This window comes from Esox lucius, chromosome 19, assembly GCF_011004845.1.
Source record: "Esox lucius isolate fEsoLuc1 chromosome 19, fEsoLuc1.pri, whole genome shotgun sequence".
Lineage (NCBI taxonomy): Eukaryota > Metazoa > Chordata > Actinopteri > Esociformes > Esocidae > Esox > Esox lucius.
In genome coordinates, this window is record NC_047587.1 from 14,664,830 (window position 1) to 14,687,200 (window position 22,371).

General features: G+C 41.6%; 1 protein-coding gene across 3 annotated transcripts; it reads right to left on the reverse strand.

Annotated features, from left to right (window-relative positions):
• Positions 1–1,266: 1,266 nt before the first annotated feature.
• Positions 1,267–20,570, reverse strand: LOC105018313 (AT-rich interactive domain-containing protein 3B). Of its 3 annotated transcripts, none has more exons than XM_010883627.3 (9): positions 20,256–20,570; positions 18,374–19,045; positions 9,787–9,861; positions 9,153–9,225; positions 5,834–6,017; positions 4,850–5,118; positions 4,190–4,468; positions 3,625–3,720; positions 1,267–3,220 (listed from the first exon to the last, which is right to left on the reverse strand). In XM_010883627.3, exons 1-9 carry the CDS (start codon positions 20,277–20,279, stop codon positions 3,072–3,074), a joined length of 1,821 nt encoding a protein of 606 aa, XP_010881929.1. In that variant the 5' UTR covers positions 20,280–20,570; the 3' UTR covers positions 1,267–3,071. The 3 variants fall into 3 exon arrangements, with proteins under 3 accessions (XP_010881929.1, XP_019912094.1, XP_010881930.1); XM_020056535.2 differs by lacking the exon at positions 20,256–20,570 and adding an exon at positions 20,148–20,213; XM_010883628.3 differs by lacking the exon at positions 20,256–20,570 and adding an exon at positions 19,835–20,188.
• Between the last annotated feature and the right edge of the window lie 1,801 nt (positions 20,571–22,371).

The window sequence follows — 22,371 nt, forward strand, 5'->3', positions numbered from 1 at the left end:
TTAGCTCTCATGTGAATGCACTAAGCAGACTAGATACTGAGCCATGGGGAGCAGTAAAGAACTGTCAAAAAACCTGCATAACAAGGTGATGGATTTCAAAACTGCCAACAGAATTGTTCAGGATACAAAAAACCCACAGGTAACCTTACAAGAAATACAGGCTGCTCTGGAAAGAAGGTGTGGTTGTTTCAAGCACAATACAATGATACTTGAACAAAAATGAACTGCATGGTCGAGTTGCCAGAAATAAGCCTTTACTGCCCCAATGCCACCAAAAAGCCAGGTTACAATACGCCTGACAACACCTTGACATGTCTCACAGCTTCTGGCACCCAGTAATTTGGAGTGACAAGACCAAAATAGAGCTTTATGGTCACAACCATAAGCGCTAAGTTTGGAGAGGGGTCAACAAGGCCTATAGTGAACAGAATACCATCCCAATTGTGAAGCATGGTGGTGGCTCACTGATTTGGGGGGTGTGAGCTCTAAAGGCACAGGGAATCTTGTGAAAATTTATGAGAAATGAAAGCAGCATGTTTTTAGAAAATACTGGCACTACGCTCTTGGACTTTCCAGCATGACAATGACCCTAAGCACAAGGCCAAGTTGACCCTCCAGTGGTTACAGCAGAAACAGTTGAAGGTTCTGGAGTGGCCATCACAGTCTCCTGACCTTAATATCATCAAGCCACTTTGGGGAGATCTCAAACGTGCACTTCATGCAAGACAGCCAAAGACTTTGCATGACCTGGAGGCATTTTGCCAAGACGAATGGGCAGCTACACCAACTGCAAGAATTCGAGGCCTCATAGACAACTAAATTTATTACAAAAGACTGCATGCTGTCATTGTTGCTAAAGGGAGCAATACACACTAAGAACTAAGAAAATGCAGACTTTTGAACAGGGGTCAGTAAAGAAAAAATCTTTGTTGCCGTGTTTTGTTTTATGATTGTGCCATTCGGTTATGACCTACAGTTGAATGTGAATCCCATAAGAAATCAAATGTTTTCTTTACAAATGGTACATATATAACCAATTCTGCAAGGGTATGCACACCTTTGAGCGCAACTGTAGTTTCATCAGTAGGGTAAAACATAATCCAAGCTATATGCAGGTGTTTCCAAACAGCTTTTACACAATATTGCATTCTCCAGATTCTAGAGGGTTACTTAAACTGTATATTGTGGAGATATCATTACAGTATAGTAAATACAGAAAACATAATGTGACAGTGCTGTGCCTGTAAGAACAAACAAAGGAAGATCTACATCATATCAGATTTTTATTTCCTCAAGTACATTTTCCTCTTGTCCACTTCAGATATACATTGAGTGAACAAACACCGAAAACAATCGAATAGTCTCTTATTGACACATTAAAACAGGTCTTTGGTATAGCCACACAGCTGAGGAGCTGCGAGCCATTGTGTGTGTTCGTTTTGGAGTGTGAGGTACACCTGATTGTTAGGCCAGTTGAACACGACTGAAAGTGTAAGAGTGACACATTGCAGCTTTAGAGAGTTGGGCCTTTAATCTTTTGGATTTGCGAACACAGTTCAAAGTTGTAGACAATTCCAGCACTGTATAAATATCCAAATATGAGGTGACATAACTGCCACAGTGTGTTGAAGACTGTGTCACATGTAGATCTTTTGTTTTAAATCACTGTAGCATTCTAATTCTTAATTCCATCATGTGCCATGAAAATGCTTCCTACGGGCAAACGGCAGTGGCCCAACTTTCTAAACGCAATGCTCAGCATTCAGTCGTGTTGAACCAGGCTTTGATTGTGGCCCCATGATTGTACGTACAGTTTTACTACATTAAATAAGGTCCCTGGTTTTATTAAAATGCCCTTTGCTAATTGTTTCAATAAGTTTTTGCGACGTTTTGCCTAATGAACACGCCCCAGCTTCCATAAAGCAGACGACCAAATCAACATTCTAATGAGGTATTTACTGTACCTAATGAGGTAGACTTCAAAGAGCGAGGTAGACTGATTCCAGTGTGACTCACACCGCCTGAAATGTTCTTGAGCTCTAACATTTCTGAAGGGTAGTTCTAAGACACATTCTGTGTATTTTTATATGAAAACACTCCTGTGTTCGGTGGTGAGACCACACTGGTGTGTAAATAGTTCCTGAGAAATTCACTTCCCGAAATGGAAATTCAAAAATGAGGTAAAAAGTGTATGTATTCCTGTTAACCATCTCATCCCTCTGAACTGCTACTAAAAGTATCCGTGGTATCACATCCTTCCCCATTAATAATACTTTCCCCCCCATTAACTACTCCTTAATTGTAAAAGAGGCCAACAAAGTCTTGGGATGCTTCTGTTCTTACCTCGCCCGGTGCACAGTTTAACAGGTTAAGGGGGACTTTAGCTTCCTAGCTCGAAAAGAAATAAACCCACTCAGGGCCTCCTACTGTCATCTTCACGGCTAGGACACATTGCAAACAGGAGCAATAACTAAATAACATTTTACCATCACTGAGGTAGACATCCAGAGTATAGCCACTCCATTCCCCAATCAACATACAGTATTTCGATATTTTTTAAGCTAATCAGAAAAGAAACAAACTTTAGCCTTTCTTGAGAAATACAATAGCGAGGTTACAAGCAGTGGAGCTATTTTGCACTGGGGAAATATTGGTATACTAGAAGCTCTAAAATTGAAATGAGAGCCAATAATTGAGGTACATAGCCAAAAAAAAAAACATCCGTTAAGTGAATAAATGAAAATTAAATGAAAATAAAAACATACAAAAAAATTGAAATTACTCAAATAGTTGTTTTCACCTGGCTTTAAAAATGTATATTCCCAGAATGTATTGCTTGTGGGCAAGCAAATAAGTGTGTTCAGTGGAGGACCATGCAGGTAACAGTTCTAGATGATGTATTACAGTTGGTTGTCAGGGGTAACAGTTGGTTGCCAGTGGTGGAAATAGAAAAGTGAAATTATTCTGATGTGATTGGTCAGCTCACAGATTATTTTTCTTTTCTTTATTTTAAATTCCACTCTGAATAACAAACAGGTACAGTGGAGCGCGAATGTGGCAGAAAACATTGCTCAATTGGCCCCCTTCGAGGAAGAGGAGGATGCGGAGGACGAGGGGCTGTGAGAGGAGGAGAACACACTGAACCCACTCTGTCCTGCAGGAGGCATGGTTTCCGACGTTGCAGAGAGACCACTAGGTGGCTTCTGGGCAAACAGCATCCCTAAAGGTGAAACAAGGGCATCATGGTTTGTCAGAAGGGGAATGAGCAGGGAGTGAGTTTGACAAGGTAAATGCAGACGTAAAAAATTGCAAGTAGCTAGTGGTGGTAGTAATACTAGCAGTAGAAGTAGTAGTGGTAATTGTAGCGGTTTAATAGTGGAAGTAGTAAAAGCAGTACAAGTGGTAGTACCAATAGTACTACAACTAGTAGTAATATCTGTATTGGTAGTAGTAACAGTAGTAATAGCAGTGGTAGGAGTCAGGCAACTTGTCAATGGTCTTAGTATGATTGTATTCGGTCAAAATCCCGACATGGGAGTTTCTGGACCGAGTCCGAAATATCTCAACAATAATAAAATAAACAACATTGCAGAATCCTTTAAATATTATGTGGTGACCCCTGACCTGAGTAAAGTGTTCCGTTGACCTCCACAGAAACACTGATGCTGGCAGCCCCGTTGGTTGAGATGCTGAGAGAAAGGTCCTGCTTATTGGTACTCTCTGGAGGTGGGACAAAGATGAAATTCAAGTTGAGGATTGAGATGAGAGTAAACACACCAATGTTACACTTGACACAGACTGCGGATGAGTTAAGCACCATTTGGACCAATGGTCAGACTGCAAACACCATTTGGAGTTAAGCACCATTTGGACCAATGGTCAGACGGCGAACAAGTTAAGCACCATTTGGACCAATGGTCAGACTGCAAACGAGTTAAGCACCATTTGGACCAATGGTCAGACTGCAAACGAGTTAAGGACCATTTGGACCAATGGTCAGACTGCAAACGAGTTAAGCACCATTTGGACCAGGCTCCATCAGAATACGTCAGTGGTGGGAAAGAACTAGCGAAGGCGCCCAAGTGTTCTGTACGCTTCAGCGGTCACATTCAGATGCAGACAACCCTTCGGCCATTTGAAGCGTGCCAGGACATGAACTGCCCACTGTCACGCGGAGCTCTGAACGCACCGTGTCCATTGTTGAGTCGGAGCTGCTTCAGGCCGGGGTTGAAGTGGGAGGCCATCGCCAGGAGGTTGTGCTGGAAGGCCTGCTGCATCATACGCTGCTGCTCCTCCACGGCCAGGCGAGCCATCTTCCTGTCATGGCCCTCTCCTCCTCCAGCCCCAACGCCGGTGGCTCTCTCCAGCTTCTCTCGGAGGTGCTCCAGGGACGCAGCCTGAGCCATCTGCTGCTGCTGCTGGCCGAGGGACCGGGCGTGGCCGGGGAGCATGGAGGCGGACATCTCCTCTGACACGGCACAGGGAGCGGAGATGCAACAGTCACTTGGGATAATCACTTGCTGTTATATGCCTAAAGAACATTCGGCAAGTCAAAGTACATTTCTGCAACATCACCCTGATGAAATTTCCCAGACCACCCGTTTAGCGTTGTATTCGCATCAGGCAATCCGGAAGGACCAGCCAATGAGGCTGGAATTACCACCTACATTAAAACATCCTTCAACGGAGATGCCCCCCCCCCCCCCCCACCCCACCCCAGGATCTGAGTTCTGGCCAACTCTGTGTGTCTTCTCCCATCATGCTATCTAAGGTAGTCACGGGCGGTTAGTAACCCACCTCACATACAAACATGTCCACACTACACATACGAAACATGAACCCAACACACCTACGGGTCTCTTCAGAGACTGGCCGGGGGAGGGGCGGAGGCCATTGTGACCGGCGGAGGGGCGGTGGAGCATCTTAGGGGACGAGAGGAGGGAGTGGTGGGATTGGCCGGCAGCTGCGGTGGATGAGGAGGGCGAGAAGCGGTACAGGCTGTTGCTGTAGCTGGGTCTCCGGCCCTCCCTCCGGTTACCGTCGATGGCAGCCTGGAGCTCGCCAGGAGAGCTCAGCCTCTTCTTTTCACACTCGTATGGGTAGAGGTACTTCATATACCTGGGGGGGGGGGACATGGGAGGAGGTGGTGGAGTTTGCATGCCTGGATTTTATTCAGTCCCGCAAAATCTCAAACGTTGCCTAAACACAGATAATGTGCCATAAAAGACATTTGAGGACATTTATGCACAACAAGCTACTGTGATTCCCTAATAAAAAAAAAATTATAACAAAAATGGGATGCTTATTTTGTGCACGCACAGTTACACATCTCCACTGATCTCCCCATCACTGAAGCAGTATATCCAGCAGCTCCCCCTGACACTAAAGCAGCTGATTCCCCTATCCATAAAGCAGCTGATCCCCCTATCCATAAAGCAGCTGATCCCCTTCCCCACTGTTTGAGTCACTATAACTTTGTGAGTTGTAATTATACACATTTTATTTTCATTGACTGGACAGTAGGAAGGAGAGGCTAGGGAGACAGGTACGCACAGTAGTGGGAGACCGGGAGTAAGAGCGCCGACAGTCTGCTGAGCAGGTGCATTTAGGGTACGTGTGGGCTGGAGTCAGGAGCTTACAACACTACCTCAGGTGGTGTTAGGTGGTTGTCAATAGGTCCTGGCAGTGTTCATTAAGGGACGCCGTAGGAAAATCTTTATAAACAGTTTTGCAATGGAATAACGAAATAACGATTTATCATTGGGCATATTAAAAGAGCACCTGCCCTTCAACTTGAATTTTCCTAGTCAACATCGGCCAGGTCTCGACTTACTGTGTGCGTAGCGTGAAGGCTGCAGAGGTAATGGAGGTGGGCAAGTGGAGACCTTTAGTGATCTCTCTCCAGATCTTCTTGTTGATAACCTCCACCAGGCCTCCCTTCTCCGTCACCAGCTTGTAGAGCATGTAGAGGTCCAGGACCTGCTTAGCCATGATGGGAATGCGGTTGACTGGGGTGCCTGGAGAAACAGGTAGAGCGGACGAAATTGGAAATCAAAATGGTGGCAAATACATTAATGAGGATTCAGTCACAAAAGCCATTCACTCACATTGTAGAGTTAGGGTTGGTGTTGTCAAGTTTCTAAATGGTCAGATAGCTTAGCAACAATGACCAGAAGATGCCACATTGTAGCTAGGTAGCTGTTAAAAAAAACAATTACCAATGTAAATACCAGACACCTATCTATAATGGACTATGTTGAGGTTCTCCAGCTTTAGTCACGTATTTAGGTACCATAAAATGCTAAGCAGGGATGCATCGATAACCATGCTTGGCCAGTACCCACAGCTGACATTTTTTTGTGTCTATAATCGTCCGACAGTGATTGCTGGCCAACAATCGTTGTCGTCCAGTAAATAACACCTAAGTAAATAACACCTATTAAACCCAGATTTGCTGCAGCCACATTGGACGGACCGACCAATTCCAGTAAAGGGCGGGAGTTTGTTAAGAATGTTACAAATCACTAAGAGTGACATGATAATGTAGCCCTTCTTTTGAGGTTAACAGGGCCCTTAATCAGTATGGCACCGGTTGACCCCCTAATGAAGCTCAGTTAAGGGCATAGTTATTGGTTATCCAGGGGGTGGGTCAGGAGGAGGGGTCTGCCAATCAAACTGAATCCAATGATTGACATCCTGACAGCCAATCCCTAACAGAGTGAATTAATAAAAGGGGCAGTTGTTGGGTTGGGATTAATTCTTAATTTAGCCTCAGGAGTGCACACGTGTAAATCACATCAACACATGCTTTCTCAATTACGACATTTGTTTTCGAGGGGGGAGTTAAGGGCTGGATTGACTAAAGTATAGGCTAGTGTTGACAGGCCTGTAGGCCAGAGTAGTGTCACGGGTTCCCCAGCACTAGCAAACACAGCTGATTAAACTAAGCCCTGATCCTGATCCACCAGTAGATCTACTGTCAATGTTTTAGTAATGTCAGGGATCTGATGTGGGTCATTTGCTTAGTAACCTTTATGTGGATACTAAGCCACTGTCTGACTCTTAAAACAAACACAAAGTGAGGAAATACCAAACTGGTGAACCACTATTTTGTTGATCACTGGTTAGTTATGAACTCCCTTCCCCATGTCATTTAAATCTTAAATCAGAAAACTGGATTTAAGATTTTTGTAAGAACAGCCTTCAGCTGTGATAAACTGGCAATATACCACACCACCTTAGCCTCAGTAATGTGAGATAAGTGTTGATGGTGCTATATCAAACAGTATGACATGGCCATAATGGAATATTAGAGGCCCTGAATCCACAAACCTTGTTATCCATCAGTTTTTTATTTAAATATATATAAATGAAGAAATAAATAATGAAAGCAGTCTCAAAATGTAGCTGGAAGACTATCAGGACACCATTTTTAAAATGGCTACATTTTCTTATAGGGGCCCGAAGGACTGAAAACCCTCAAACATGGCAACTAGGACAAAGGTTAGATATATGCCTCTTAAACCCTTTTATTGAGGGGAGCCACAGGTCAAAAAAACATTTTGTCTAACATGTATCCTAATTGTTGTGGTTGGCTATTATAGTGCTGTATTTATATTATGTATCCTCCAACCTTCGTACATGTCCTGACTGAATGACAATCATTTATTATATGTTCATGAATTACTGCTATTTTTGATTATCGGATGTGCATAGTTATATTGTGATTATTCTTCATATTATAGACGTTCATTCCACTGCTGCATTGACATAATTATGATGTCATAATTGATTGTGTATTGTGATTGGCTAGGATACCATATATGAACACTGTTCACCATTTGACCAAAACAGCATTTCTTCCATTCAATTATAACACTTGCATGTAGTGATGGCCATTCGAGACTTCATTACCGTTCTTCTAGTAGCAGAATATTATGCTAGCAGCGCTAAATGAGAATTTTGTTTTCAAAATAAAAGCCATCACTGAAATATTTAAGGTACTCTAGTTTGCACATTTTATGTTTAACGTCCGTTTCAATATTGTTCATGGCTGTTCTTTTTTACAGACTAGATTATTAACTATATTGCCTTATACATTTCAATGATGGCATTTATTGTGATAAAGAAAATCTGAGTGTTGCCAGCATAATATCCTGCTGTTAAAATAACGCTAACGAAGCCTCATTTGGCCATCACTACTTGCATGCATCAGTGTGCAAGAGTATTTCTACACTGCTCAAAATATTAAGGGAACACGTAATCATTACAGTAAAACACTAAGTCAATTAAACTTCAGGGATATCAATCTGTGCAAATGAAAGTGAGAACAAGTGCACTGGAGAGGCAACAGTAAGACAATGGTTTTGCAGGTGGTGGCCACACACAATTGCTCTGTCCTTATCCTTTCCTGACTGATTCTTCTCTAGTTTTGCGTATTGCTAGTGTCCTTGTCACAACCGATAGCATGAGGTGGTAACTGCAACCCCTTCAGGTTGCACAGGTAGTCCACCTCCTCTAGGATGGCACATCCATGTGCTGTCGCAAGAAGGTTTGCTGTGTCTCCAAGTACAGTCTCAAAAGCATGGAGGAGATACCAGGAGACGGCCGTTACACAAGGAGATCTGGACAGGGCCGTAGAAGGGCATCAACCCAGCAGCAGGACTGGTATCTGCTCCTTTGTGCGAGGAGGAACAGGAGGAGCACTGCCAGAGCCCTACAAAATGACCTCCAGTGGGCTACTGGTGTATGTTTCTGACCAAACTGTCAGAAAAAGACTCCATGAGGGTGGCATGATGGCTCAACATCCTCTAATGGGACCTGTGCTCACAGCCCAGCACTGTGTAGCTCGATTGGCATTCACCAGAGAAAAGCAGAATTGGCAGGACCGCAACTGGTACCCTGTTCTCTTCACAGATGAGAACGGTTACAGATTTTAGTGTTTCCTTCTATATTTTTTAGCACTGTATTTCAGATCTTTACTAACATAAGGTGACGATAGTGAAACAATGGAAAGCTCATTCAAACACATGAAAGAGGAAATGAGAGGAAATGGCTAACTTGAGTTCCATGCTTTTATTAGAACATGCACATTAAAACACACACAATCACCAAATTTTGTGTGACTGGCGCGCTGAAGTGTGGAGCTTTACCTCGTTTTTGCATGAAGACAAACAGCTCATCAAGGAACTCCTTTCGGTTCGGATCACTGTCCAGTTCATACAGCTGGAGGGGGGATTTGAAATGGGTTAATAGATTGATCACTGAGTTAAGTGGTCCTGTGTGGCTCAGATGTTGTAGAATTAGGCTTGAAAGGCCAGTAGGGGGTGAGTTCAATACCCACGGCAACCCACAGATCAAATGCATGCACTACAGTTTAGCAAAAATTTGACAGACCTCTGTTCCTTCACTAATCATTAATGCAGTCGATACAATAAAAAGGCAAGATTCTAAACAAATTTACCATTCAGATAAAATAATTTGGTGTCGATTATTTTTATTATTTGCATTAACACGCCTGAACGCAGTAACAAGGCCACACAGAATTTCTACCGACATTAGACTAACCAAAACTGATTTAACAAATAGAATTTTCACCACAACATTCTACTACACTGCTTTTTTGTTTATGTTCCCAGGTCATAAAACAGAGATGAGTCTGACCGTCTGCAGTCTGCAGGACCATCTGCTAAAAAACTAAATGTCAATGGTCTTGATTAAGGGCTTTAAGTGCCTCATCGGTTGCTTAGCTTCACATTTCATCTGTTCATTATCTAATCTGATTACCTTGGCGAAGTCTCTGGAGGGCTCGCCTCTCGCTTTCCCACCTTCATTCTCCTCAGCCCAGCCCACACTGCCTTTCTGGAAACAAACAAATACACACGTTGTACACAAAAACATGCAGACACGCACAAAATCTAATTTAGAAGCCATCCCGTTGCCCAACACTTCTGACACGGTTTCTCACCCGGATCGTCAGTCTTCAGCCAGCTATTAAACACGGCTTGGATTTCAGGTGAGGCACTGCACTGGGTGTAACTTTATTTATATACACCAATCAGCCATAACATAATGACCACAGACAGGTGAAGTGAATAACACTGATAATCTTGTTATCATGGCACCTGTCAATGGGTGGGACATATTAGGCAGCCAGGGAACATTCTGTTCTCAAAACTGATGTGTTAGAAGCAGGAAAAATGGGCAAGTGTAAGGATCTGAGCGGCTTTGACAAGAGACAAATTGTGATGGCTAGACAATTGGGTCAGAGCATCACCAAAACTGCAGCCCTTATGAGGTGCTCCCGGTCTGCAGTTGTCAGGACATATCAAAAGTGGTCCAAGGAAGGAAAAGCGGTGAACCGGCGACAGGGGCTGGCCCGAGTGGTCCAATCCAACATATGAGTTACTGTAGCTCAAAATGCAGATTTTTTTTTTACTGCTGGTACTGATAGAAAGATAGCCGCAGACCAGTCAGGGTGCCCATGCTGACCCCTGTCCACTGCCGATAGTGCCTTACAGTGGGCACATGAGCATCAGAACTGGATCACAAAGGTGGCCTGGTCTGATGAATCATGTTTTCTTTTACATCACGTGGATAGCTGGGTGCGTGTCGCTCACCTGGAGAACAAATAGCACCAGAATGCACTTAGTGAAGAAGGCAAGCCTGCAGAGGCAGTGTGATGCCCCACCCGTGAGAGGCGTTCCACCGTTTAAACAGCTGTATATTTGGTTAGTCAAATCAGTTTGTTTCCTTTGCTTCAAGGACACAATGATCTCAGCAACATGGTTTCTCCCCCAGCTTTTACTCAGAGACACTGAACAGCTAGCGCGGCGTTAATACGGGCAAGCAACAGAACTGCGTTTTAATAATGGAAAACCCTTTTCTTTAGAGTCTCTCTAATGAACTCAATTAGCCATCCGAGAGGCAGGAAGCAAGATGTGGTCAAGCTTGGCACTGCCTCGGTGCAAAACTCAAGACAACACTGGCTAGCAGACAAAACCTATTTAGTTGATGCAAGCCATTAGAATGACCCTCCAATCTCCACTTTAGTATTTTATTCAATAAAATGAGAGTGCTATAATTCATAGTTAATTAGAATAATGATGTTAAAATGATGAACTCTAATGCTACACTCTGAAAGTTGGAGAGCAAAGACGATAAGATGTAAAAGGCCACGGGCAGGCTGGGGTTAGCGTGGGCCGCAGAGTGGAACAGCCTGTGAGGAGAATGGCCTGTGGATGTGATCGCATGGGAATTAATGTTCTTATTATTGCTCTTATTGTCTAGTCAGACTTTCAGTCAACAATATGGTAACTACTAGGTCTTCATATGTAATACTACATATTTTCTAACTGCATGAATGGGCCTTTGTAATCTAAAAGTTATACAGATATTTTGTTTTTATTTATATAAAGGATGACCTGCACAATTAACATGGAATGTTCATTTCCAAATATGTATGGAAACCTAACGGCAATACGGCAACTCTTCAGATCTCTTCGTAAAAGCAAAATCCTACACATTAATGAGCTTAATTACAGTGCAGCTGCTGCCGGCCAGACACCACCAGTGAAATCTTATCCCTGACACACTTCACTGACACTGTGGGGGGTGGGGGAACCGGGGCGAATCTTTAATGAAATTACAGGGCCCCCACTCTCGCCTCCACGAGTCAAAATCATTTATCCGGCCCCTTGCTGTGCTCTGGGCTATTATCAGAGCGGATCTTAAGACTTCATCCAGGGGAGTAAGCTCCAGGATCTCATGGTCAGCTGGTCAAACGCAGAGATTCAACAATGGCGGCCTTGGCCCGGTGGCAACACAATGGCAGTATAAGTCTTTTTGACTTTGAACACTTTGTTGAATTACAAATTGGGATTCAAATCGATGTGGGTTTGTCATCATCTAGACATTATACTTATAATAGAATTTCATACATTTTAATAAAATAGAGATAAAGTTACTGTAGAAGTTGTCATAAGTTGTTAAGCTAGCCAGAGTTAGCTCAGGTTTCAAATTTGGTTTAACAACTCAAAATAAGTGACATTACAGGGATTTACGTTATTTTTAAACTACTATTATTTTCTCTGTCCCTCCATACACAGAACATCAATAGAATTCCTCAGTCAAGAATTGAATTTCAAGCACAGACTTGACTATAAAGACCAAGGAGCTCTTGTTTTTCTTTTTTCTTTATTTTTCTACCAATCACTTTACTGTATGGGGATAATCAGATACTGAGTAGCTCTTTCAGCATTGTCAGGTTTGTGATAATGCTATGAATTACTTATTAAAACAACCTAGACGTCTAAAATACAGTTAGTTAATTGCGGATTTTAAAACTGCAAAGTTCAGTTATTGTGATGGGAGAAAACCGTGGCTCGGTCAAATACATTGTAGTTACTACACAATAACGCATCAATGAATAAACAGCAAAAGAAATGCAAACATCGCAATGGATTAAGGTCAGAACTCTGTGGTAAGACATGAAAATTGCAGTCCAGCCATGATCCCAAACACATCAACAGAGCCTGAAGAATTTAGATGAACGGGTAAATAAAGCTTTTAGAGACTTACCCAAAACATCTAACATTTGTAACCAACGCCAACATGAGTCTAGCATCTATTGAGTCACTGGGGTGTAAAAATCTAAAATTACATTTATTTATTTATTTTATTTGTGAAGATTGTTGAAAAACTATTCTAAAATAAATCCATTTTAATTGCATTTTGTTAAGTAGAAATGCACTTCTCCCACCTCAAAGACAATGGCCAGAGCTTAGGTTTATAATATTGCACAACGATTTACATCAATAGGTCATAATTATAGTCAAAATATGATATACTTGACTTTGAAGAGGAATATTCGACAATCCGGCTTCTGATGTTTCCATTAAAATGATTTCTTCTACTAGATAATTTTTCAGCGTACTTTTTGGTTTGGGTTAGCTTTTATTAAGTTTCTAAATCAGAAACACCTGCTGTCTGACATATTCACATTAATGCCTTTCATAATTAGCCACATAAAAACACACTTCTTTGGCACCTTTTTACCATTAGATGATGCTAAGCCATTGGATAATCAATCAAATTATCTTCATTTTTTTTAATGGGTCAAATTCACTCATTTTTAGATGGAGAAATTGTGTGCCGCAGATACGATTTTAGAAACCTACCACGTGACTCCGTAAAAAAAGTTGACAGGCAATAATGTGACAGGCAAATTCATCATATATATTCCAACTGTTTGCTCCACACACATGGACCAACCCAATGACTTGCACACAACAAAAAAACAAACGCATCAATAGATGCCCTCCACATCACCAGAACATACAGCCACACATTATGTTTCCATGGGGGTTACCTACGATTCAGCCTGCTGACACTTTATATTTCCTGTGTCTTGTGGATGGATGAACAAGAGCTAATAATAACCCAATCATTCAATCAGACAATAATTAGGGATGCAACTATATATCGGCCAGCAATCAGTATCAAAAGTGTAATAATTGTTGATCCCCGATATTTCAGGCAGATTGTGCTTTCCATCTTTTTCGCTGGGTTCATTTTACTGTGACACTCAATCATGGCCTTCACCATAGCCTTCACAGCAAAATAAAGTTTTTGTTAAACACATGAATGGAATTTTCTGGATTTATAGATAACGTGTCAAGTTAAAATATATATATATATATTCTCCGGAATCATTATACAGCACAGTCATTCATATTGTGTACTATGGTGTAATGGGATGGGGGTTGGCTGCCAAAATTTGTGTCTGTTAGCATTTGAATATACCTGCCACATTTGATGTTTAACCAAAAATGTAACTGCCCCAAAGACCTAATCCTTTTTAAGCCTTCAAACAGTCAGAGCACTTAATCTTCAGAAACACAGCCAATTTAAATATATTACTCCTTAGTAAATTTCTCCCTATCAAAAGACATCAACCGCATTTGTCAAAGCAGTTTTGAGTGTAAAATACATTAACTACCTTATTAACTACATTAATAGCCAGGTATTGTATAATGTACAATTACATAAAGTATTTATCATATAATTTATACCCTTTTTCATTCATTATCAGACATGTTTGGAAAGCAATTTCATAATATATATAGAAAGATAACTTGTGTATGACTGAATTAACATTTCTTGAAATAAGAAACATCATCAAAAGCATTTATTTAATTTATGCCAGTACATGTGTAGAGAAATGACAAAAGATCACAATTGGTCCAACATTTTCTTATTGGTGCATTCATATTAAAAATGGATGTCTGGCCACTTGGTGGAAATATCGGTCTGTAAATTCTCTGGTCACCCAGGGTGAAAAGCAGAGAAACCCAACTATCAAATGCGTTTTAAACACCTAGCTCTCTCTGTAGGACAAACACTTTACAAATAGTTTCTAATGTAATCTTTGTATCAAATGTATGTATTGAAGTATTTATATACTTTTCCCACAATTTTTGCAATGAGTGCCAATGGTGGAGTCTGTAAACAGGGGGCGTGTCTGTGGCCCTCCACTGTTTCAACGGAATTAACAGAGGTCAGACAAATTTCAACCCAAAACAGCAGAGACACATCTCTCAACAGAAAACAGTATGTTATCTCAATATGGGCACCCAACTGTTCCCACACCTATTTTTAGTGATAATGTATTAGCATCTTGCATCAGACTTCAAGGGTGGAACCTAAACAAGATTTTCTGGTCTAGGACAGAGTTACATGTAAGTCTTTGTAACATAACATGGAAAATATCTAACCAATCCTAAGTAACTGAATATCTGGAATTACAACAGCATTAAAAAATATAAGTTGGACTAATACCTCCAAAAAAAATTTGAACAGAAAAGGTGACAAGAACAAAACGTGGTTTGTAAAAGCAGCGTTATAAAATAAGGTCAATGAGAAGTCTTTCTAATAGGCTAACTTCAATGAGATACCCAGTGTTCTCCTTGAATTTAGTGTACCCAAACATCTGACTCTGGGCTGATTATTCTATAGTTTAGTAACCCTTATCCTTGACACTATGCTTTAACACAATGCATGTCAAAAAGTATGTTTACATAAAATATTCAGCCCGAGGAATGGACAGCAGGTCAATTGACAGAAGGGGAAAATAGTTCCCGGCACCACTTCCCTTTCACTAGAGCCACATACACTTAACTATCCTCCAATCGCCAGCCAGCCCAGCCCCACCCCTTTAAAAATCACTATCCTCCAATCAACAGCCAGCCTCAACTCCACCACTTTAAAAATCAATATCCTCCAATCACCAACTGCCTCAACCACACCCCTTTAAAAATATATATCACTACCCTCCAATCACCAGCCAGTCAGCCTAGTCCCAACTCCCACCCTTTAATGAGTATTCATGTTGGCACTCAGAGAAATGCACTGAAAAGGTTGTGAATCAAGTTGAGCAGAGGGCACACGTGCATACCGCCCTCCAGGCCACCTCCTCCTGGCCCCCCTGGGAGCTCTAACAGCCAATGAGTAACAATGCAGAGGGTTCCATTCCAAACAGGACAGTAGTACAAATGTTGAGACAGGACCTCCTTCGCTTAGTTTAGACAGTTCAGAACAATCAATGAAAGCCAAGTCGGAATAGTGTGAGTATGTGTGTACATAATCGCCATTGATCAGGTGCAGCTGTGCCAAACTGTGCCACAAAGCCGCCAGGTTGCCAAGCAACCACTGAATTCTGCAATGACCAGGGGGTGGTCAATGTGACTAATTTAGCCGAGTGCAGAATTGCTTTCATGGTAAACCTGGAAATATTAGTTGATACATTTTCATTTGTCATTTTAAATAATGTATAACGGGCTGGGGGTTGACAAAGTACACCAATGCTGAAATTTTCAAGATCATTGAAATCCTTTGTTTAATCTTTGCGGACTGCACTATTCAATTTGTACCAAAGGTTTTTGATCAATTTCTCCTGAGACTGAGATGACCACTGCAACGTCTGAATTTGTGGCCACGAATTGTCTCTGTGGATTTTGATACGCACACAGGGTTACTGAAACTATCCTGGTCCTCAGTGATGTTAACTACGCAGTCGACCTTAACGAGGGACCCAGAATGTGGAAGCAAAATAGCCCCACAACATGAAATCCACAACTATATTTTACAGCAGGCGTTGTGTATTTTCTGATCATGCGCAGCTGTAATGTAGTCCCACTGGCGACTGTGATTAAAACCCATTAATGACTCAGGGGTGAGTGTGAACAGGCGGTGGGGCCGCAGGAGGGGGACACAAAGAACAGACAATGAAGGCCCGTTCGTCTGACTGCCTGTGCACAGTCAGTCAAATACAGGAGTAGGTAATATTAGAGTTGCCAAATCTCAAAGAGCCACAGTGATAAAATATTAACCTTTCTTACAGTGAAATATTTAATAAAAAGAGATTCCCATTAAAAGTAGCTGTTTATTATAAGACTAAAGCTTAATCCGCACATGGACAAAACAACAGCACCATATGTTAAATCCAAGCCACTTTTTAACAATTAGCAAAGGAAGCTATTAGGTAAATCTAGAGATTGACTGGATTTGCGTCGTCTACAGGGTAAAAATAAAATAAAAACTACATTAAAACCCATCCTCCACTCATTTGTAAATTACTTTTATGGCATCTGCTACCCTTTTCACAGACAGTATCATCAAACCATTCCCACTCCACCCCCGCATTTAATGACAACTGAAACTAGGTCGGAGAGAGAACAATTCTTCCGGGTGCAGTAAAGATGAAAGGCAATTAAAACAATGGGGCAGGCCAAGTTTTTTTCCCAAAGTACTTTTTCTGTCGCACTGAGAGACAGGTTTCAGTTAGCAGAGTTAGGGAATTTATTTTGTTACTGAAGTAACTGGATATATAATCATGTAAAATCAGAGTCTAGTTATGTGTAATGTCAATGCTGAGTAGAGATTGTGTATTCCGTCCCTATATTTTGTCTACCACTGGCAGCATCGTTACACCAAGAACATTGAGATTTTTTACACGTAAAAGTAATTGAACTGCTTGGTGGGGATTCAGGTGCAACGTGGTCACATCAATACTGCACTTTCATGACAGCCGAGACTGGGTGTCTATAACCAGAGCAATACTACAGTAAAGATGAAAGGAAAGGGGAATGGCCAACCCCATAACAAAACCAGAAGACTGTTTAAAGAACCGATTACCCCTTTCAAAAAGAAATACTTATTTTAATGTTTGAGATTAGGCACCTGTGATTGAGGAGATCTAATCTCATTGGCTGTTTTGTTTCTCTCTTCTCCCCAGCCTTTGCCAAATCTCTCTTCAGTCTTTGGGCTTTGTGACGGAAATGCTTGGGATTGCCAAAAAAATATGCATATCCATTCACATGTACTATCCACTCAGTTTACAACCAACTCCTTTCTGAACCAGCTGCTTCCAGTAGTTCCCATTCATGGAAACAGTGCATTTTGGACCGAGGCCAAGGCTACGTCGTTCTGCCAAGAACCCCTCGCTGAGAAGTGTGGCGGACAGCCTCCCAAATAGCACACTCTTTCCTAGTTAGCACTACTTTTAACCAGGGTCAAAGGGGCTTTGGTCAGAAGTGGTGCACTGTACAGTTAACATGTTGAGATTTGGGACACATCCAAGAAGTCAAACAGAGACATGAGGTTGGAGAAGCCTAAAGCACCTGGCTGAATAAACGCTCCTGTCAGGCAGAGGGCCAGGAGGACACGTGGAGTAACATAGAGGGGGGGTGAATAGCAAGCCGTTTCCCCACAGTTCACTGCCTAACCCCACGTAATGGAGCTGTAAGCAGGAGCACAGACAGGTGGGCCGTAGCCAGCGTGGTTCTGTCTGTCTGGTGGGCCACAGCCAGCGTGGTTCTGTCTGTCTGGTGGGCCGGAACCAGGGAATTAAAGTATGGAAACAAAACAATGTAATCGGAAAAGAAAAAATAAATAACCACAACCCTTTTCTCCCCTTCACTGAAGTACTAAGGGACACAATTAAACAGTTCAATGGAAAGACACAGATTAAAAAAGACCACGCAGCATTTGGCTGTAAGCCGACAGCAGACACCACCGGTGTTCTTCGCTAAACTAGGAAACTGCTACGACAGGTCAGCAAGGAGAAAATCCATTACCAGTCTTGGAGCATAAAAAGCTGTGTAGGTTACACTGTATGCTACATGTGGAAAACCATAAGCACAGCATCCGTCAAACACGCCACCAGCCTCAAACGGTGCTGAATTATTTCATGCATTTTCTATGGTTGTCATTCGGCTCCCCGACATACACCCTTCTTGTTTACTGGACCGTGCCTCAGGTTTTTGACTGTAGCACAAGGCCTTTTTAGTAAGTCTAGGAGTGAAGATGCACTTACTTGTTTGAAAGGTCCATCGTCAAAACTCCAATCTCCAAACCCATTGGGCGACGTGAAGGAGTGCTGTTCTGTGGGGGACAGGTCCTTCTCCTCTGCCTCTTGCTTCACATTCATAGGTGGGGAAATGGGCCTGTGTTTAGACACCGCCAACGGAGAGGTGGAATACACAGGAAAAGAAGAGAAGGAACGTTCCGGTTGGAGGGGAGACATCTTGGTCATATGGCCATGCTCCACCCCTACCTCGTCATCCTCACTACTCTCTTCACCCTCCACCCTCTCTTCTTGGTCATCCTCCTCTTCATCCGACCCCTGACCTCCCAGTCCGTCCTCTCCGTTCACACATCCCCTATACACACCACTCAGACTGCTGGCGTAGATGTTATTACCGCCAAGCCCGGTCTGTGGTCGGCCCATCTGAGGCGTTGTATCTGTCCCGGCCACCTCTACCCGTTTGCCCAGGAAGGCAGAGTCCAATGGAGCCCCTGTAGCCCGGGACACAGCTACTTGTTTAGCAAACATCATCTGGGCCTGGCGGAGGTGTTTCTCCTGCCGGTCCATCTCCAGCTTAGCCTCCTGGTGCCTCTGCAGTTGCTCCATCACGGCTTCTAATCTCACCCCGACTGGGCTGCCAAGACCAAGACCCAGTCCACCGCCTTCTTGGGATAGGCTGGGCTATTGGGGGAGAAGTGGGACCAAATGTAGAGTAAATACATTGTCCAAGAAAATATATTTTCAAATAGAAGGATATTGTTTTGTCCTCTTGACTGTCAGAGTAATTCATAACCAATGTACACAGAGATACCACCATGAGTATACGACGTAGAAAATATGGTTTAAAGACGTCAATTATTTTCCTCACTGGGGCTTTAAGGTTTTCCCCCTCAACAATTGAAAACCTTATTTGTCCGATGTGTACGTAGTTACAGGGTCGTGAGATTATCTTCTTGGGGTTTTGGCTATAGTTAAATGTAGAATGTATGACAGCACAAAGCAAAGACACCTCTTGGTTTAACCGCAACTAGGTAGAGCCTCCACAACTCGCGTAATCAACTAACATACAGTAGTGCCTCCAGGGTAACCTGAAGTAAAATGGCGGTACTGAGATTTAACAACATTTCTATAATTGGCTTTTGTTTATTTTTTCCTCATGTTCAAAGATAAAATAAAAAAGTAGTAGGCTGCATTTTATTTTCTAAATAGATACAACGATCTATCACAAAAGTCAACAAGGCAAATAAATAAATTCCAAACAAATTCAAAGCAATTTCGTTAGATTAAAAACCATACAAACTAACGAAATTACTACTGATGATCAACTTAATTCATTTTTTAAAATAATCTACAGACCTACAGAAACACATGGAGCGACTAAAACTTTTTTGGGGAAAAAAAATAAATCTCACGCATGTTGTAAAATACAGTAAAATAATGCCAACAGATTTGCTTAAAATTATGACTAACCAACAAAGTTATAATGGTCAATTGAAGACGTTATCGAAAGTTTAAATTACGAGATCCGATCGACCACCAAGTTGCATTCCAATCTACAATTATATTTTCTTTAAATGTGATATAGCTTATCTGCGTGGTGGTGTAGGGCAAAGCAAACACATGACGTGTCCAACAGTATTTTCTAGTTTTCCCGAAGTGTCCCTGGCCTCTGCTCAACAATGTTAAAACATGCTGAGGAATAAGGTCAGCGAATCCCCGACCAGTTTACAAAATGTAGTCTTATTTGTTTTGTAGTTTCAAAACCGCTTAACAAAAACATTACTTCCACGTCCGTTGTTGCCATTTTTTTCTTACTGTAGGCCAACTAAAATGGGGCACCGTGCCAAATGAAACAGGCGGCCTGCGGCAAGCGAACTCGATCGAAACTCACCATTTGCACTTTCGAGTTATCCATCCTTCCCTCTCCTTTCCGGTGTAGCCGTCTTTTCCACTGGTGTTCTATTTATTACCCAAATCAATTCACATGACCACTTTGCTAGCCATAATAAACTGTCTGTGGGAAAAAATTATAATATAATGCCTATAGCGTTTGTAGCTGCAGTGTTGTGATTAGAAAAGCATCGAAGAGGCCAGTGTAAGGGGTAAATGCCCGGCCTCACCTCCCTGACCGCTGCCTGCGCATGGAAACTCAAACATCCTAGCTTGATTGTCTTTGCGTGTATAGGTTAGTTACACCCCCCACTTCCATGAGACAAGACCCGCCCTAAGTGGCGCTTCTTTCTTTCTTTCACAGTTTATTATAGGCCAACGTTTAGAATTTTTAGGCTTTGTTCATTTCGAAACCACAGCAATGTATAAATAGGATTCGCTACAAAAAGGTCCATAAAAATGGATGGTAATGTACCCTACTATGTTAAGCTATTATTCATAGCAGAGACAACACTATTGATACATGTCCCATTGGTGATCAGTTTATTTGGAAAGGTCATCAATTCCCCTGCATTACACATTTCTATCATCATTCCAACTAAAACATGTTGATGCTTTTAATAATTGGGTACATGTTTGCGTATCTATAAATATGCATTCTTTAGCTTTGGTCATGTTAATAAAGTATCCCCCAAAATAAATGCGAATGGAGACATTGAGCGCATTATCAAAATAATGTTGAAGTAGCTTATTTCACAAGGACTCAAACCTGCCCCCCAGAGGCAAAAATGCACAGTAACAATACCGAACCTTCATCACCAGTTGCTTGTCACAAACAACCTGGTCTCAGGGGAATATGTAACTTAGCATACGTAAACATGTGACAGACGAATTAACCATCCCACTGACTGTTAACTCTAAATGCACTCACCATTAACACTAGCCCTAGGTCTGTACCCTAACGTAACGTAACATCTTACGAATTCTGTTCTCAAATATTTATGCTATCTTGCATATTCCCCCTGATAACAGCCAAGTACTGAAATCTAAATACTAGTCACACTCAGTTTACCAATTATATACATGACATGTTTGATCATTTTTACCAAAGCCATTACAGTGGACGTGCTGCATTTTGGGTAACTTGTAACTGAATGAACTTTAAACAATGAGAATTTACTATTGTGCACATTGGTCATACAAACCCAATACGAAGTGTTCCGTGAATACCAAGAATCACTTCTGTGACACATTTAGCAAAGCATTTTTCCCTCACTGTGTTAGGTTAATCAATGCAAGCCAGATAACACAATTCATTCCCTCATTATATATTCTACTTCTATGAGGCAAAGACCAGCACACATGTTTGTCTCTGCGACTAATGAGAATGTCATTCATATTCTTCATGATATGACAGATCCACATCATTTATTCTTTCAAGTGACTCCAAAATGGTACAAGACTTCCACCATTCAGTTCCAGTTAGGCAAAACATAACAGGAAAAAAGTATATGTTAACACACCCATTTAGTTTGTAGTTAAACGCTTTATGTTGTCACTCTTGATAAAGACATGATAAAAAAAAAATCACACTGCATTAAAACACTTAAAGATGCTTTTTGGGACCTTTGTTAAACTATTTTTAAAAACCTTCCATTTTGGGCTGAATGTGAAATGTCTTCATTTTATGTGCATGATCTATGCATAAAATGCATAGTGATGGGAATTCACTCTTTTCAATGAGCCTACTCTCGTTCATCATAAAAATGCTTAAAAATAACTGTAATCAACTTTAACAAAACATACACAGTTGAGACAAATCACCCAGCCAATGATCACTAACATTCAGCCTAATCATTTTGTAAGTCTCTGGAAGGGTGCTATTGGTTTTCTCTCAGGAAGTACTACATTTAATGCAATATTGGATCATTTGAGTTTTGTTACTTTTTTCTCAGTCAGTTTGGACACATATCCAAGCACCCCTGAACATTTTTTTCCCCCTGCTTTCAAAATGTTTTACAAAATACAGAATTGTTGAATCAATAGAAAGTGTGAGAATACATTTGAGTCAGAATGTATGTATATCCATGGGTGATCAATGTATTTTCTAAGTTTCT

Bases quoted from the DNA above. Each gene is read 5' to 3' on its own strand.
- LOC105018313 (XM_010883627.3), bottom strand. From the start codon at position 20,279: ATGGATAACTCGAAAGTGCAAATG. The intron at 4,469-4,849 runs GTGTGTTGGGTT...GTGCCGTGTCAG, and splicing joins GTCTCTGAAGAGACCCGTAG to AGGAGATGTCCGCCTCCATG. The intron at 3,221-3,624 runs GTCAGGGGTCAC...TTTCACCTTTAG, and splicing joins CAACGGAACACTTTACTCAG to GGATGCTGTTTGCCCAGAAG.